The sequence below is a fragment of the Tachysurus vachellii genome, chromosome 15 (genome assembly GCF_030014155.1).
Source record: "Tachysurus vachellii isolate PV-2020 chromosome 15, HZAU_Pvac_v1, whole genome shotgun sequence".
NCBI classification, from domain to species: domain Eukaryota; kingdom Metazoa; phylum Chordata; class Actinopteri; order Siluriformes; family Bagridae; genus Tachysurus; species Tachysurus vachellii.
Genome location: NC_083474.1, coordinates 4,188,064 through 4,204,262, shown reverse-complemented (window position 1 = coordinate 4,204,262; position 16,199 = coordinate 4,188,064). Strand labels below are relative to the sequence as shown.

At 40.9% G+C, this 16,199-nt stretch overlaps 1 protein-coding gene across 6 annotated transcripts in view; it reads left to right on the top strand.

Annotated features, from left to right (window-relative positions):
• Positions 1-16,199, top strand: part of LOC132858472 (cGMP-dependent 3',5'-cyclic phosphodiesterase) — a 192,907-nt gene that overhangs the window by 156,205 nt on the left and 20,503 nt on the right. For all 6 annotated transcript variants that reach the window (XM_060888836.1, XM_060888841.1, XM_060888838.1 and 3 more), the window contains 5 exons: positions 2,615-2,667; positions 9,590-9,664; positions 9,750-9,791; positions 9,961-10,029; positions 14,510-14,640. In XM_060888836.1, the coding sequence (XP_060744819.1) occupies positions 2,615-2,667; positions 9,590-9,664; positions 9,750-9,791; positions 9,961-10,029; positions 14,510-14,640 (370 nt within the window). The remainder of the gene's footprint in view (positions 1-2,614; positions 2,668-9,589; positions 9,665-9,749; positions 9,792-9,960; positions 10,030-14,509; positions 14,641-16,199) is intronic.

Sequence of the window (16,199 nt, the reverse complement as noted above, 5' to 3'; positions counted from 1 at the left end):
GAAATTATATTTACCGGTGATGTGCTGCGTTGGTAAAATACTCAACTTCAGGGTGGTGATGGCAACGCTGCTTCGCTGTAGATTACGTTCTTACAACGGCAAACCCCTCAGTGGTTTATTCTGTACTTATCACAGACGAGAGACTTTATTACAGACTCCACTCTGAGAAACTAATAGCAAGAATAAAGATAAACTTATTTTTAGAAAGTGTTTGGATTAGTTCTTGTAGTGAAGTTTTAATACAGCAAACAGCGAACAAAGTCTACAGCAAACTGTTTGCGGGCTTTTTTGTGCATCATCTTTAGAAAAGGCTTAGTTCTGGGACGACAATTTGATGCAGTGTGTGGCGTATGGTCTGAGCACTGACAGGCTGAACCCCCACCCCTCAACCTCTGCAGCAATGCTGGCAGCATTCATACATCTATTTCCCAAACACAACCTCTGGATATGACGCTACCACCTGCACTCAACTTCTATGGTGGTCCATGTAGAGGTCTGTTCTGAGTGCAACCTGTCCTGTTAAACCACTGTATGGTCTTGGCCACTGTGCTGCAGCTCAGTTTCAGGGTCTTGGCAATCTTCTTATAGCCTACACCATCTTTATGTAGAGCAACAGTTATTTTTTCAGAACCTCAGTAAGTTCTTTACCATGAGGTGCCATGTAGAACTTCCAGTGACCAGTATGAGAGAGTGAGAGCGATAACACCAAATTTAACACACCTGCTCCCCATTCACACCTGAGACCTTGTTACACTAACACTGTTAGTGTAACACTAGTGTTACATGGCACCGGGGAGAGAAAATGGCTAACTGGGCCCAATTTGGACATTTTCACTTAGGGGTGTACTCACTTTTGTGGCCTGTGGTTTAGACATTAATGATTGTGTGTTGAGTTATTTTGAGGGGACAGCAAATTTACACTGTTACACAAGCTTCACACTCACTACTTTACATCGTAGCACAGGGTCATTTCTTCAGTGTTGTCACATGAAAAGATATAATAACATATTTACAAAAATGTGAGGGGTTTACTTACTTCTGTGAGATACTGTAAAATACTAACACACTGCACTTTCAGGAAGTAGCTTATAGAGAGAGAGAGAGAGAGAGAGAGAGAGAGAGAGAGAGAGAGAGAGACAGAGAGAGAGAGAGAGATGGGTAAAATTCTCCTTGGGTCCTCTTTCTCTCTCTGTAGAGAGAGAGACCAAATGATTTACATATAAATAAATCTATTTTAGAACACAAATAAAGTCACCTATAATTTGGCCCTAAACTGAGAACATTCAGAGAGAACAAGCTGAGGAAAACTCTGAAGAGTTACAGCCACAGCCTGGCCACAGAGAGACGCAGATCCAGACAGAGCTGCTGCCCAGAGAGAGCAGCTTCTGTCTGTAATGTAGTCTAGGAGTGCTGGAGACAGAGCTTCACTTCTGAACAACCCGTTCTAACTACCAAGTAATTACAAAACAATTCTACTCCACATCTCTAATTACTTGCCCAGACTTTAAAAAGCTGGAGAATAAAACACAAGTTAGAATTTTTGCTGGATAAAGAAGACACACACGCACACACACACACAGTCACACACACTCACCAGAACACATAAACACACGTGCGCACACACATTCACAGACCAGAACACACACACACTCCAGCACACACTCACACACACAATCACACACCACAGACGCACGCTCACACACACACACACACACACAGTCACACACACTCACCAGAACACATAAACACACGTGCGCACACACATTCACAGACCAGAACACACACACACTCCAGCACACACTCACACACACAATCACACACCACAGACGCACGCGCACACACACACACACACACACACATACAGTCGCACACACTCACCAGAGCACAGTCACCACAACACATACACACTTAAACACACACACACACACCACTCATACCCCACAGGCTGTACTTTTTTAACAATTGTTTCATTTTCATTAGTTTTTTCTTCACTTGTTTATCTTATCATTTGGTCGTTCTTCAGGTTGAATAGAGAGAGAGAGAGAAAGAGAGAGAGAGAGAGGGAGAGAGAGAGAAAGAGAAAGAGAGATGTGTAAAATACTCCTTGGGTCTGTGGTGTGTTAGTGTTTGGGTTTGAGTGTGTTCTGGTCTGTAAATGTGTGCATGCACCTGTGTTTGAGTGTGTGTGTGCTGGTGTGTGTGCTGGTGTGTGAGCATGTATGTGTGCGTGTGCTGGTGTGTGAGTGTGTATGTTTGAGTGTGTGCTGGTGTGAGTGTGTGTATGTGCTTGTGAGTGTGTGAGAGAGAGAGATAGAGAGAGAGAGAGAGAGAGAGAGAGAGAGAGAGAGAGAGAGAGAGAGGGAGAGATGGGTAAAATTCTCCTTGGGTCCTCTTTCTCTCTCTGTATTAAGTGTATGTAGTGGAGATACAGAGTGTTTATCTTGATTGGCTGATGTTATTCTGTCCACAAGTCCTTCTCTCTTGCTTTGAGTGTAAAGCAGAACATTCTCCATGCCTCAGTTCCACTTCATGTTACAGGTGATGTAAGGGCTGTTTGATTTGCTCTGATCTGTGATGAGCTCTCTGTGATCGGTGTGTGTGTTCTGATCGGCAGGTGAGCTATACGATCTGGATGCGGCATCACTTCAGCTCAAAGTCATCAACTATGTGAGTTACAGCACTCTCTCTCTCTCTCTCTCTCACACACACACACACACACTGTCAACCTGTCATTTTAGAACTGAACTGACTTTTCCTTTCTCTCATTTTTCATCTCTAATAATAATGTCACACACGTCCATCCTGACACGAATGTGTGTGTCTGTGTGTATTTAATTTATGACAGTATATTGGTGATATACAGAGGAGATGGAGATGAACAGATGAAGCAATATCACCACTATTAGATGAATAATTAACCTCTGAATATCAGAGTCACAGTCTGTTCATCACTTAACATTAATGACTAAACAGTGGAGGAGGAAACTGGACCATCGCTGGATGTGTCTTCTGCAAATAAACATTAATAACATGAAAGTATTTCTAGCATCCGACTCACACGTTCATTTGCATGGAGAATAAAGTGCTCAGCTTCTCAGTGGTAATAAATCAAAGCCACAAATGGAGCAGAAACCTGCTGCTAGAGCATGGATGACCTTGGAGGTAACTCATATCTTCATGGCACCTGCAACGTGTTTCAGAAGCTTGCACGCTTACTCCCTGACTGTCCCGACAAAGAAAAACAAGTTCAACCAGGAGGCATTTTGTCAGATTGATTTGTGAGGTTGACGTGTTCAGGTAGAGAAATGAAATCCACTCGCAGTAAAATAGTCTGACGTTAGAATAAATTTAACAGGAGAAGGTTTGGGTTGAACAATTTCAGCAGTAAATATTAGTTATATATTGATATATTAATATTAACAGTGGTTTAGCTCTGTTCTTTAAACTCTGAGGAGATTATAGACATCTCCTGCTGTCTGTTTGGCTATTCTCAACCCTACTGACAGACAGACAGACAGACAGACACAGAGACAGAGAGAGACAGAGACAGAGAGAGAGAGAATTTTGATTTTTAAAAATACTTTATTAGAACCATTTTCAAGTTCATTGCATTCTTTTCACGTCTTTATACAAAAATATCTGCAAAGATTATTTCTCCGTTAATTAGGGAGAATAAATCATCATTAAAGTCCCATATATTTGTAAATGTTTCCACATTCTTCATTTTAACATAGTATTTATATTCAAACATTATCCTTGCTTTTACCAACCACTTGAAAATTGACAGTCAGAGCTGGAAATCTTTTTATTCTTTTTCTTTCTGTTGAAATAAATAGCCAGTTTTGCCTGTCCAAAAAAGAAAATTCATTAACTGGCCTTTCTCATATGAAAAACCAAAAATAAAAATCTGAAATCTGTTGACTAAAATGTTCATCAAAAGATGATAACAAGGGATTGTAACGATAGACACACTACAGACGAAGGTAAGCAAAACAGGGTGGATATTTATTGAAGTCTGTGAACATAAATCAGAATAGTAGATGGAACGAAGCACCAACACGTTGCAGCACCCACAAACGCACACACGGGATGTCACAGGAATCAGACTAATAGTAGATCCTTAACTTGAGAAAGTAGAACCTGGAGCGAATCCAGACGATCCGGAAGCGTGGACAAAGAAAGGGGAGCTGATTGCTGGAGAAAAAACGGAGGAGTCTGGAACTAAATGACTGAAGTGAAACCATGTTAGCACATACGAGACCAGACAACGAGTGAGTGAGTGAGTGAATGAGAGTAGGATATATAGTGTGTGATGATTGGTGAATGAGGAACGAGTGGTGCTGATTAGTACTCTGGTGAGTGAGGGAAGGACCTGGTGACTCCGTGACAGGTATACAGCATATCAAAATCTTTTCAATCTCCCACAGTTTAGAAAACAGTGAAAAATAGTTTCTCTCAATGAACAGAAAGGGCATTTCTGTTGTGCATTGAAACCTTGACCTAATCAAAGCCCCCTGTGCTCTAATACCCAGCACATCAACTAATAACCTTTTTTTGTCTTTGAGTGCCTGAATGTGGCCTCGAACTCCTGTGGATTCACACAAAGCCTGGAGTTCCACAATACCTATCTCTAGCTCCTTGATTGATCAGTTGATGTCTTTAGTCACATTGAGTGTGTACTGATTACAGAATTGCTGTATTTGGATTTTCCCTACATCCCACCACCACCAATACATCTTTCTCTTAGTAAAACTGGTGCATAAACATTGAACAGAAATAAATTTGCTTTATCATATTTTGCATTAACTTTAAGTAAACAACCTTCAACAATTTCTTCATATCTTAAAGAACTGCAAAAAAAATTGAAAACAGAATTGCTACTCCTGCACTGAGTGAGTTTTTATGACTGAAATTATGTTTTCTTGCCATTGCCTTTGTCATCCCACCTCTATATCTTTATGTCTCTATGTCTGTTTCCTGCACAAAAGCAATGTCAATACAATTTGTTCTATGGTTTCTTAAAAAAATACTCTTCTTTTTATATCCCTTGCACCATTAAGATTTAAAGATGCAATCCTAAAGCTACTCATGAGAAAATGAATAGAAAACAGTATTATAAAGAATATAACCACCAGTATATCACACTTTGCTTATTAATTTTCCATGTCATTGCCATCTTGTGATTTCAGTCTTTGCACTATCTTTCTGAGCCGATAGAGCTCTGTTTCCAGAAGTCCATCCAATCCTCGTTGTCTCATCAATTTTTTTTTCAATTTGCTGCATATCTATACTGGACTGACTACATTTATTTGTTATTATAACTGGTGGCTTTGAGCCCTCGACATTCTCCTCTAGCATTCCAGTTTTTGCCCCGACCTCAGTCACTATTGCTTGCTGTGTTTCAGCTCTAATCTGAACTGCCGCCTTTTCCTGATTTTTAGCCGCTCTCTCATCGCAAAACATTGCTCCCATTTGTATTGCCTGTCTTGTTGTACTTGGCTTCTCGGTGGTCACCTTATCTCCCGTAACGTGGTTGTCCTGTCCGAGCAGCTGCACACTACATGTCCCTCCTGTCCACACTGAAAACATTTCATCGACTCAGATGTAGTAAATATTATGTGTTTACTTTAAACTTTATCGTAATATTTAGCTCTTCGTCAATGTTTTTCAGAATCATACAATATATAACTGCCTTCTGAACAAGACTACATGCTTCAGCTTTGGGGACTTGCACCCTGAAGGGATGATTTTAATAGCCGACACTATTTGACCATGTCTAGACTATTCTCTCTCTAGTACTTCGTCGTTAATAAACAGTCGGACTAACTAAAGGAAAAATAATTGTTCTCTCATTTCTGAGTACAGTTCTGTGCTCCGCAACTAGATTAACCTTATTAATTGAGTCTCGAAACATTACCACTGAACTGTTCATCCTCGATTCCGCTTTTAAACTTTCATAACCCACCACTTCACCAATCACATGACTACTCTCTTCTACAGAAAAGTCTACACAGACAGGTATTTTAACGAAATGCCGACGGGAGAGATTTTCAAAGCCCGTGCTCATGTTCTTAGGTGTAGCAACCAGCTGGTTGTTGCCATTCCCCTTAACCCCAACCCTCACCTAGACAAAACTCAATACTACCCTAGTGATTAAACACCAGTGATATTTTTACAATTGTACAGCCTTTTAAATGAATATTTGAACCACACACCACCACGCTCTGACACGCTCTCACACTCAGCAAATGCTCAAGCATGTGCACGAGAGAGAGAGAGAGAGAGAGAGAGAGAGAGAGAGAGAGAGAGAGAGAGCAAAGATGACAGAAAGAGTGGAAGACAGGGAGAAACAAAAAAAAGTATCAGCATGTTTATTTCACATTCGTTTATTTCATCATTCTGTGTGTGTGTGAGTGAGTGTGTGTGTATGTGTGTGTAGTAAAGATTGGATTGAATGTGTGTATAGTAAAGATTGGTGTGAGTGTATCCTCATCAGTATTCTGTAGTTTTTTTACTCTCTTCTGTCTCAGGGGCCACATTAGCATACAATTCTTATCAGTGTTTATACAGATTCTTACATCTTTTGAGAGAAGTACACACACACACTCTCTCTCTCTCTCTCTCTCTCTCTCTTTTTTTTTTTTTTTTGCTTAAATATCTGCTCATCTTTCTTTAAAAAACAAAACAAATTCCAAACATCTGACAACAGACAGTGGTTTATATATATATATATATATATGTTGGACAGGATGTTGACCAAATACCAGATTACAGGTAGAATTATAAAACAGGAGCTTGTTTCTGAAATGCGAAATCCACACTAAACACATCCAAATATTATTAATAGTTAGCATATTTTGTCAGTGTTATAAAAGCAGTAATTGACTTGTGATTCAGCACACACACACACAGACACACACACACAGACACACACACAGACACACACACACAGACACACACACACAGACACACACACACACACACACACACAGACACACACACACACAGACACACACACAGACACACACACACAGACACACACACACAGACACACACACACACACACACAGACACACACACACAGACAAGCACACAGGCACACACACACAGACACACACACACACACACACAGACAAGCACGCAGGCACACACACAGACACACACTCCTCAAGCTGGATAACTTCTCTTTATACGTGTTTGATCAGAGATGCATTTGTCATGAGCTTTCCTCTTCTCTCACAGCAGTAATGGGTTGATTTTTTTTGTTGTTGTTTGTTTTGCCAATTTGTGTTAAAATAAATCACTCTAACTACAATTCAGACTGCTAGCTCTCTCTCTCTCTTTCTCTTTCTCTCTTTCTCTCTCTTTCTCTCTCTCTCTCTCTCTCTCTCTCTCTCTCTCTCTCTCTCTCTCTCTCTCTCCACATTATTCCATGTGTTTATTTTCTTTTCAGCTTCTTTGCCAGTATCAATAAATTATTTCATGATTATTTCTCTCAGCGCTGGGTTCCTTTTATCCTGTCCCAAGTCTGAGGCCTTTCTTCTTTCTCGTTTTTTTCTACCTGTGTATTTCTTCCTCTCCTTCCCATCAAGCTGGTTTTGATCCCCAGTGTGAGTATTTTATTTCCTGGGGGCATTCGCAAATTGACAAGAGCTTCCTGCTGGACTAAATGATGTTTGGATTGCAGTGTATTAGAGCTGTTAGTGTGGCTTTAAGAAAAGGCAAACACACTTTACCACAGTACATTAAACTACACCACAGTACACCACACTACAACACACTACAACACACTACACTACACCACACTACACCACAGTACAGCACACTACACCACAGTACACCACAGTACACCACACTACAACACACTACAACACACTACACCACAGTACAGCACACTGCACCACAGTACACCACAGTACACCACACTACAACACACTACACCACACCACACTACACCACAGTACACCACACTACACCACACTACAACACACTACACCACACCACACCACACTACAACACACTACACCACACCACACTACACCACACTACACCACAGTACACCACACTACAACACACTACAACACACTACACCACACCACACTACACCACAGTACAGCACACTACACCACAGTACACCACAGTACAGCACACTACACCACAGTACAGCACACTACACCACAGTACACCACAGTACACCACACTACAACACACTACACCACACTACAACACACTACACCACAGTACAGCACACTACACCACACTACAACACACTACACTACACCACACTACACCACACCACAGTACACCACACTACAACACACTACACCACACCACAGTACACCACACTACACCACAGTACAGCACACTACAACACACTACACCACACTACAACACACTACACCACAGTACACCACACTACACCACAGTACACCACACTACACCACAGTACAACACACTACACCACACCACAGTACACCACACTACACCACAGTACAGCACACTACAACACACTACACCACACTACAACACACTACACCACACTACAACACACTACACCACAGTACACCACACTACACCACACTACACCACACTACACCACAGTACACCACACTACACCACAGTACAACACACTACACCACACCACACTACACCACAGTACAGCACACTACAACACACTACAACACACTACACCACACTACAACACACTACACCACACTACAACACACTACACCACAGTACACCACACTACACCACAGTACACCACACTACAACACACTACACCACACCACACTACACCACAGTACACTACACTACACCACAGTACACTGCACTACACCACACCACACTACACTACACTACACCACAGTACACTGCACTACACTACACCACACTACACTACACTACACCACACTACACCACAGTACACTACACTACACCACAGTACACTGCACTACACTACACCACACTACACTACACTACACCACAGTACACCACACTACACTACACTACACTACACTACACCACAGTACACAGAGGGACGTGATAGCCTAATGGTTAAGGTGCTGGACTGCCAATCAGAAGGTTGTGAGGTCGATTGAGGTCGACATACAGTAAGCAAGGCCCTTAACCCTCAATTGCTCCGTTGTATAAAATGAGTTAAAAATGTACAGTAAGTTGCTCTGGATAAGAGTGTCTGCTGAATGTACAGTACACTGCACCACAATACACTATACTACAGTACACAACACTTTAAACTTCACTTACCAAAGTAGACTGAACTACAGTGCTCTACAATAATTTAACAGTGGATTGAAGGATAGATAGATTGACAAAAGCTTACTTTTCCAGATTAATGGATGGATGGATTTGGATAACCACATGTATTACAGGCTATTGTAACAAATGATGGATGAAACATTGGCTAGACAAATGAGTGGGTAACATATTGTCCTCATCAATTATTCCTGTATTTCTGATGGTGTAGTAGATGTAATTTTAATAGACAGAGGAATACAGTGAAAACAAACAGATTAAGTGATGTAGTTGAAGTAATTGACTCTTGCTCTTTTCCTCTCTTTGTGTTTTTTAGCTACAGAAAGAGACCCAGTCTCAGTGCTGCTGTCTGCTGCTGGTGTCAGAAGATAACCATCAACTATTTTGTCAGGTAAAAACACACACACACACACACACACACACAAACACACAAACACACACACAGTGTCTCACTGCTGTTTGTGTATAATAAACAGGTGGTTGGGGATAAAGTTCTGGAAGAAGAGATCAGTTTTCCTGTAAGTATTTTATGATTTGTAATATATATGAGAGATGGGTGAAAATAACTCTCAAACTGTGTGTGTGTGTGTGTGAGAGAGAGAGAGAGAGAGAGAGAGAGAGAGGTTTTGTCCCCATGTGTTCAGCATGGGCTTAATGCTGTTGTTGATGTTGTTCTTTTTTACCCAGCTGATGTTCGGACGCTTTGGGCAGGTGGTGGAGAAAAAGAAATCCATCACCTTACAGGATGTTAGCCAGGTGACACACACACACATACACACATATCTGTCTGTAAATGGGCTCTGATAGAGGACAGGATGTGTTTACTCTCCCAACCCAGGCTTGTATCTCCAACACTATGATTACACATGAACACACAGATAATTTATCTAAATTGGCACACATTCAGTTCCTTCTTATTTCCAGATGAATGAAACTGGCAGAGTTTTATAGTTGTCTCATTCGCTTCATCACACACAACATGAAATAAAATCATTTTGGATTTGTCATCTGTATTTTGTGTGTGTGTGTGTGTAGGTGTGTGTGTGTGTGTGTGTGTGTGTTTAATGAATAGTGCATGGGAGCATTTAATTGCTTTCTGATCTGTATTGATGAACCACATTTTCTGTCATTACATCAGCTCGGTTTACTGAAGATTTAATATCAATTTTGTTTAGTTTTTAACTTCTTAGCTGATGACTGAATTGAATTCAGTTCACTGAACAGTTCACACAAATATACTTGAAAGTAACAAAACAGATATATAGGAGGAGCTTTGTGTGTTGCCTGAGCACTGGACGGAGGTCTATATAAAACAACTGATCTGTATGTAATGTCTATCAATTAAACATAGAGGCAACATCATACAGATTATTCTTACTGTATGTTGTTTGTTTACTTATTCATTTATTTACTTCTAGTGCGACTCAAACTCTCCCTGACAGACACACAAACAAACCAGTAATAAACAAGAGTATGATGTTCCTTAGCTTCTACTTTCTCCATGTTTAGATTGATACCAAAGCAGAATGTCTGACAACAGAGCAGCTGATTACTCAAAAATACAATATGATGATGTCACGATATTATACTTGGCTAAGGATTTAAAACAGGATAAACAATGTTAAATAAAATTGCTGGTCCTCTTTGGGACTTTAGGACAAATATTTTTCTTACTCTGTCATTTCTTAGCACACATAATACCCAGAATGCCAATGGAAGTCTAATTAAATCCAAAACAATATAATACACATTGTTAATTTTAAACTTTTTAGTTAAAAACCAAACCAAAGACCTTAGTAGAGGTTATATACAGTTTGTACTATTTAGGTGTCTGTTATTCTTTAAGGTTGTAGAGATGAGGTATTTTCAGAAACCGAATTATTTTGGTTGCTCTGCTCAGTGCGAAACCGTCTTGTGATTGTGATCATATCATGGATTGTTATCCAACCTGAAACAGACATGATATGTTATTTTTGGCAGATTGCCCAGCTCACAACCCAGAAATGAAAAGTTCTCAGTCAGACGGGTATTATTGTCTGAGAAACTAGAGCATGATAGCAAAGCCTGGAGGAGAAACGGCAAGTACTCAGCCTCTTATTTCAGAAAAGAGACAGCGCTGGTAATACTGTGTTTAACATCGTCTCCGGGGATGAAGGAGATATGAGAGTTCCCATCCATGTGCTCTTTTTCTGTCTCGTCAGCGAGCCTCAGTCCCTACGGCCCTCACAGCTTGCTGCCTGGTGCTCATATTAAAAGAAGGATGGAAATTCTTCTTTAAAAAAAAATAAAAAATAAATAAAAATACCTTTAAAATAAGAGGTTCCAGCACTGGGCAGTTTGAGGAGAAAAACAGGGCAGAAAAGATCAATTCCAGCTTTTTATTTGCTCTTTTTACCATATTTCTTTTCTGTAAAATGTAAAATTGTACCCCATCTGTGGGGGGTAAACTCTAATTAAAATACTTTTACAGCGACCGTAGTGTGAAAGGTGAATAAAATAAAGACGAGTATACATCAACCTTCAAAAGTACTTCAGCAGCATTTGTCTGGACTCTTTAAGTCCATCTAGTGTCTCTTCACTCTCGTTCTTTCTCTCCCAATATGTAATTCTAATCCTAATTCTAGCTTGTAGCATGTTTTTTTTTCTTTCCTTTTTCTTTTGGAACTTTATTATTGCTGTTTCTACTGCTTTCTGTTTCTTCAAATATTTCTATTCCCTGTTGTTCTTGTAGTTTCACATACCAGGATTGTGTTTAATCATTTTTCAAGGAACCAAACTTTACCGAAGTAAGACTTCAGAAACCATCATTGATTAGTTTTATTCTTAATTTTATTCTTATAATCATCAGTGATTATGTGTATTTAGAGGTTAATAACATACAAATGTGGATTTTCTACAAAACTGGTTTCGCCAGCATGATGTGATGATGCCTCTAAACCAGCTGTGCCACTTGTTGAGGCATAATCCCTCGTTCCTCCATCACCACCAGGTACATTTACACCAGGTGTTGTGTCTGGTGGAACTGAATGGACTTGGACAGAAAATATTCAGTAAACTCCAGAGAAACTCCAGATCCAGAAGAGAGTGCTGCCAGGAGCCACACAGTGGGACTGGGAGTTCGATTTTTACAGCTTTCTCATTTCCAATTCATCTTGCATGCAGGGCTGACTTTAGTGAAAATGCAATAAGTTGCCTTTCCTCCAGCTGAGGCAAAAAAGAGAAAAAAATGAAACAAATGATTCTTTCTGTAAAACCGCCGTACACATCTCCTTCCAAAACGATCCACGTCTGACTTTTTGCTGCAGGCGACTTTTGAATAAAGAAGCTCTGTCTGCTTAATGTTGAGTTCATTGGTAAGGTTTATGTACTGAATTAAGGGCTGTTTTTGTGGAGCAGACTTTAAGGAGCATTTTCACAAGTGAAAGAATGACCTAGCATCTTCTGATCAGGTCGGTTCATTTACAAACCCAATTCCAAAAAAGTTGGGACACTGTACAAATTGTGAATAAAAAAGGAATGCAATAATTTACAAATCTCATAAACTTACATTTTATTCACAATAGAATATAGATAACAAATCAAATGTTGAAAGTGAGACATTTTGAAATGTCATGCCAAATATTGGCTCATTTTGGATTTTATGAGAGCTAAACATTCCAAAAAAGTTGGGACAGGTAGCAATAAGAGGCCGGAAAAGTTAAATGTACATATAAAGAACAGCTAGAGGACCAATTTGCAAATTATTAGGTCAATTGGCAACATGATTGGGTATAAAACGTGCCTCTCAGTGTGGCATTGTTTCTCAGAAGTCAAGATGGGCAGAGGATCACCAATTCCCCCGATGCTGCGGCAAAAAATAGTGGAGCAACATCAGAAAGATGTTTCTCAGAGAAAAATTGCAAAGGGTTTGAAGTTATCATCATCTACAGTGCATAATATCATCCAAAGTTTCAGAGAATCTGGAACAATCTCTGTGCGTAAGGGTCAAGGCCGGAAAACCATACTGGATGCCCGTGATCTTCGGGCCCTTAGACAGCACCGCATCACATACAGGAACGCTACTGTAATGGAAATCACAACATGGGCTCAGGAATACTTCCAGAAAACATTGTCGGTAAACACAATCCACCGTGCCATTCGCTGTTGCCGGTCAGAAAAGAAGCCATATCTAAACATGATCCGGAAGCGCAGCCGTTTTCTCTGGGCCAAGGATCATTTAAAATGGACTGTGGCAAAGTGGAAAACTGTTCTATGGTCAGACGAATCAAAATTTGAAGTTCTTTTTGGAAAACTGGGACGCCATGTCATCCGGTCTAAAGAGGACAAGGACAACCCAAGTTGTTATCAGCGCTCAGTTCAGAAGCCTGCATCTCTGAGGGTAATGGGGTTGCATGAGTGTGTGTGGCATGGGCAGCTTACACATCTGGAAAGGCACCATCAATGCTGAAAGGTACAGTATATCCAAGTTCTAGAAGAACATATGCTCCCATCCAGACGTTGTCTCTTTCAGGGAAGACCTTACATTTTCCAACATGACAACGCCAGACCACATACTGCATCAATTACAATACAATATCATGGCTGCGTAGAAGAAGGATCCAGGTACTGAAATGGCAGCCTGCAGTCCAGATCTTTCACCCACAGAAAACATTTGGCGCATCATAAAGAGGAAGATGCGACAAAGAAGACCTAAGACAGTTGAGCAACTTGACCCAAGAATGGGACAACATTCCTATTCCTAAACTTGAGCAACTTGTCTCCTCAGTCCCCAGACATTTGCAGACTGATATAAAAAGAAGAGCGGATGCCACACAGTGGTAAACATGGCCTTCTAACTTTTTTGAGATGTGTTGATGCCATGAAATTTAAAATCAACTTATAATGATGCAAAATGATGCATTTTCTCAGTTTAAACATTAGATACGTCATCTATGTTGTATTCTGACAAAATATATTGAAATTTGAAACTTCCACATCATTGCATTTTGTTTTTCTTCACAATTTGCACAGTGTCCCAACTTTTTTGAAATCGGGTTTGTAAATGGTGTTAAATAAAGAGCATCCAAATGAGTTAGTGATTAGATATTTTTATGGGTATGTGTCATATACAAGTTATAACTTGTGTTAAATCATAAAAAGGTTGTCGCCTGTAATTATTTATAATGCCCCCCCCATCTCTCTCTCTCTCTCTCTCTCTCTCTCTCTCTCTCTCTGTCTCTCTGTATCCATATCTCAGGAGGAGAGAAGGCAGCTGAGCAGTATGTTGGGGTTCGAAGCTCACTCAATGCTCTGTGTGCCCGTCGTGAGTCAGGCTACTAGCCAGGTGGTGGCGCTAGCATGCACCTTTAACAAGAAAGGAGGGCAGAAGTAAGTGTGTCTAAATAATATTCAACTGCAAATAAGACAAACAAAGTGCAATATTCATGACACTTGTTAAAAAAATACACATCAGGCATGTGCAGCTATGTACTGTATATATATATATAAAATGATGCATATTAACCCCTGTTACAATGGCAAGATAAATCATCAGATCTTTTTCATCAGATCCACCCTCGATGGAAGATTACAAGAGATACAAATTAAGTGAATATAAATGCAATTAACTGATTAACTGCAAATAACAATCAGGTTTTTGTAGGATCTTCTTCACATCTTCATTTCATCTGAGTGTTGAATTCATTGTCCCACAAAGAGCTGACAAATACATTCATGGTATCTCACTTGTTTGAACATGTTAATCAGGAGAGGAGTTTAAAGAATTTCCAAAACATTAGATGTATCATAGAGCACCATAAAGCTCATCATGAGCAGACAGAGAACATGGAGCACCATAGTGACGTCACCAAGAACAGGACGTCACTCCAACATTTCTAAAAGGACAAAACAAAAACTTGCCATGGAGGCTGCAGATAGACGTACGGTCACATTAAAGGAGCTGCAGGAATATCTGACACCTACTGATTACTCTCTGCATGCCACAACCATCTCTCATGTTCCTCCCATGTCTGGACAGTGGTGTACAGCGGACAGACCGGAGGCTTTTCTCACAATACTAAACCACCCCAAACCATGTGGGGCGACAGTGGAGTGGAAGAATTATAACATAACTCCAACAGGTATAAAATACCCTGTTCCCACGGTGCAGCACGGTGGTGGCAGCATCATGCTTTTGGGCTGTTGTTTAGGGTTGAGGGTGACCAGAAGTGATTTGGAAACAGATTTGATCAGCCACCCTTCCCTGCCCCCATCCAGTCCCCTCTGCTGCAACCACCCTTCTCTGCTTCCACAGCAAGCTGCTCCAGCCCCACCTCTCTCTGCACTGCTATCAGCTCACAGCCTAAACCCCACACACCTAGACCCCTGCCCCCGCCAATTCCCTCCAGCCCCCACTCCAACCAATACACACTGTCCCTTACAGAAGCCCAGGTGAGAATGGAGCTCAGGAAGATCAAAGTGATGAAGTCTGCGGGTCCAGACGGCATAAGCTACAGGCTCCTTAAGACCTGTGCAGACCAGTTGTGTGGCATATTGCTGTACATGTTTGACCTGAGCCTGAAGCTGGGGAAGTTGCCATAGCTATGGAAAACATCCTGCGTCGTGCCTGTACCAAAGACGTCGCGCCCAAAAGATGAAGACATTGGAGAGGCTGGTGCTCATTCATCTTAGACCTCTGGTGAGCCCATCAATGGATCCACTTCAGTTTGCCTACCAACCTGGCATTGGTGTGGAAGACGCTGTCATCTTCCTCCTAACCCTAACCCTAACCCTGGGAGCACAGTGAGAGTCATGTTTTTTGACTTCTCTAGTGCTTTTAACACCATCCAACCTGTGCTCCTGAGGGATAAGATGGTGTACATTGGAGTGGACCATCATCTGTCTGCCTGGATATTGGACTACCTCACAGACCGACCACAGTATGTGAG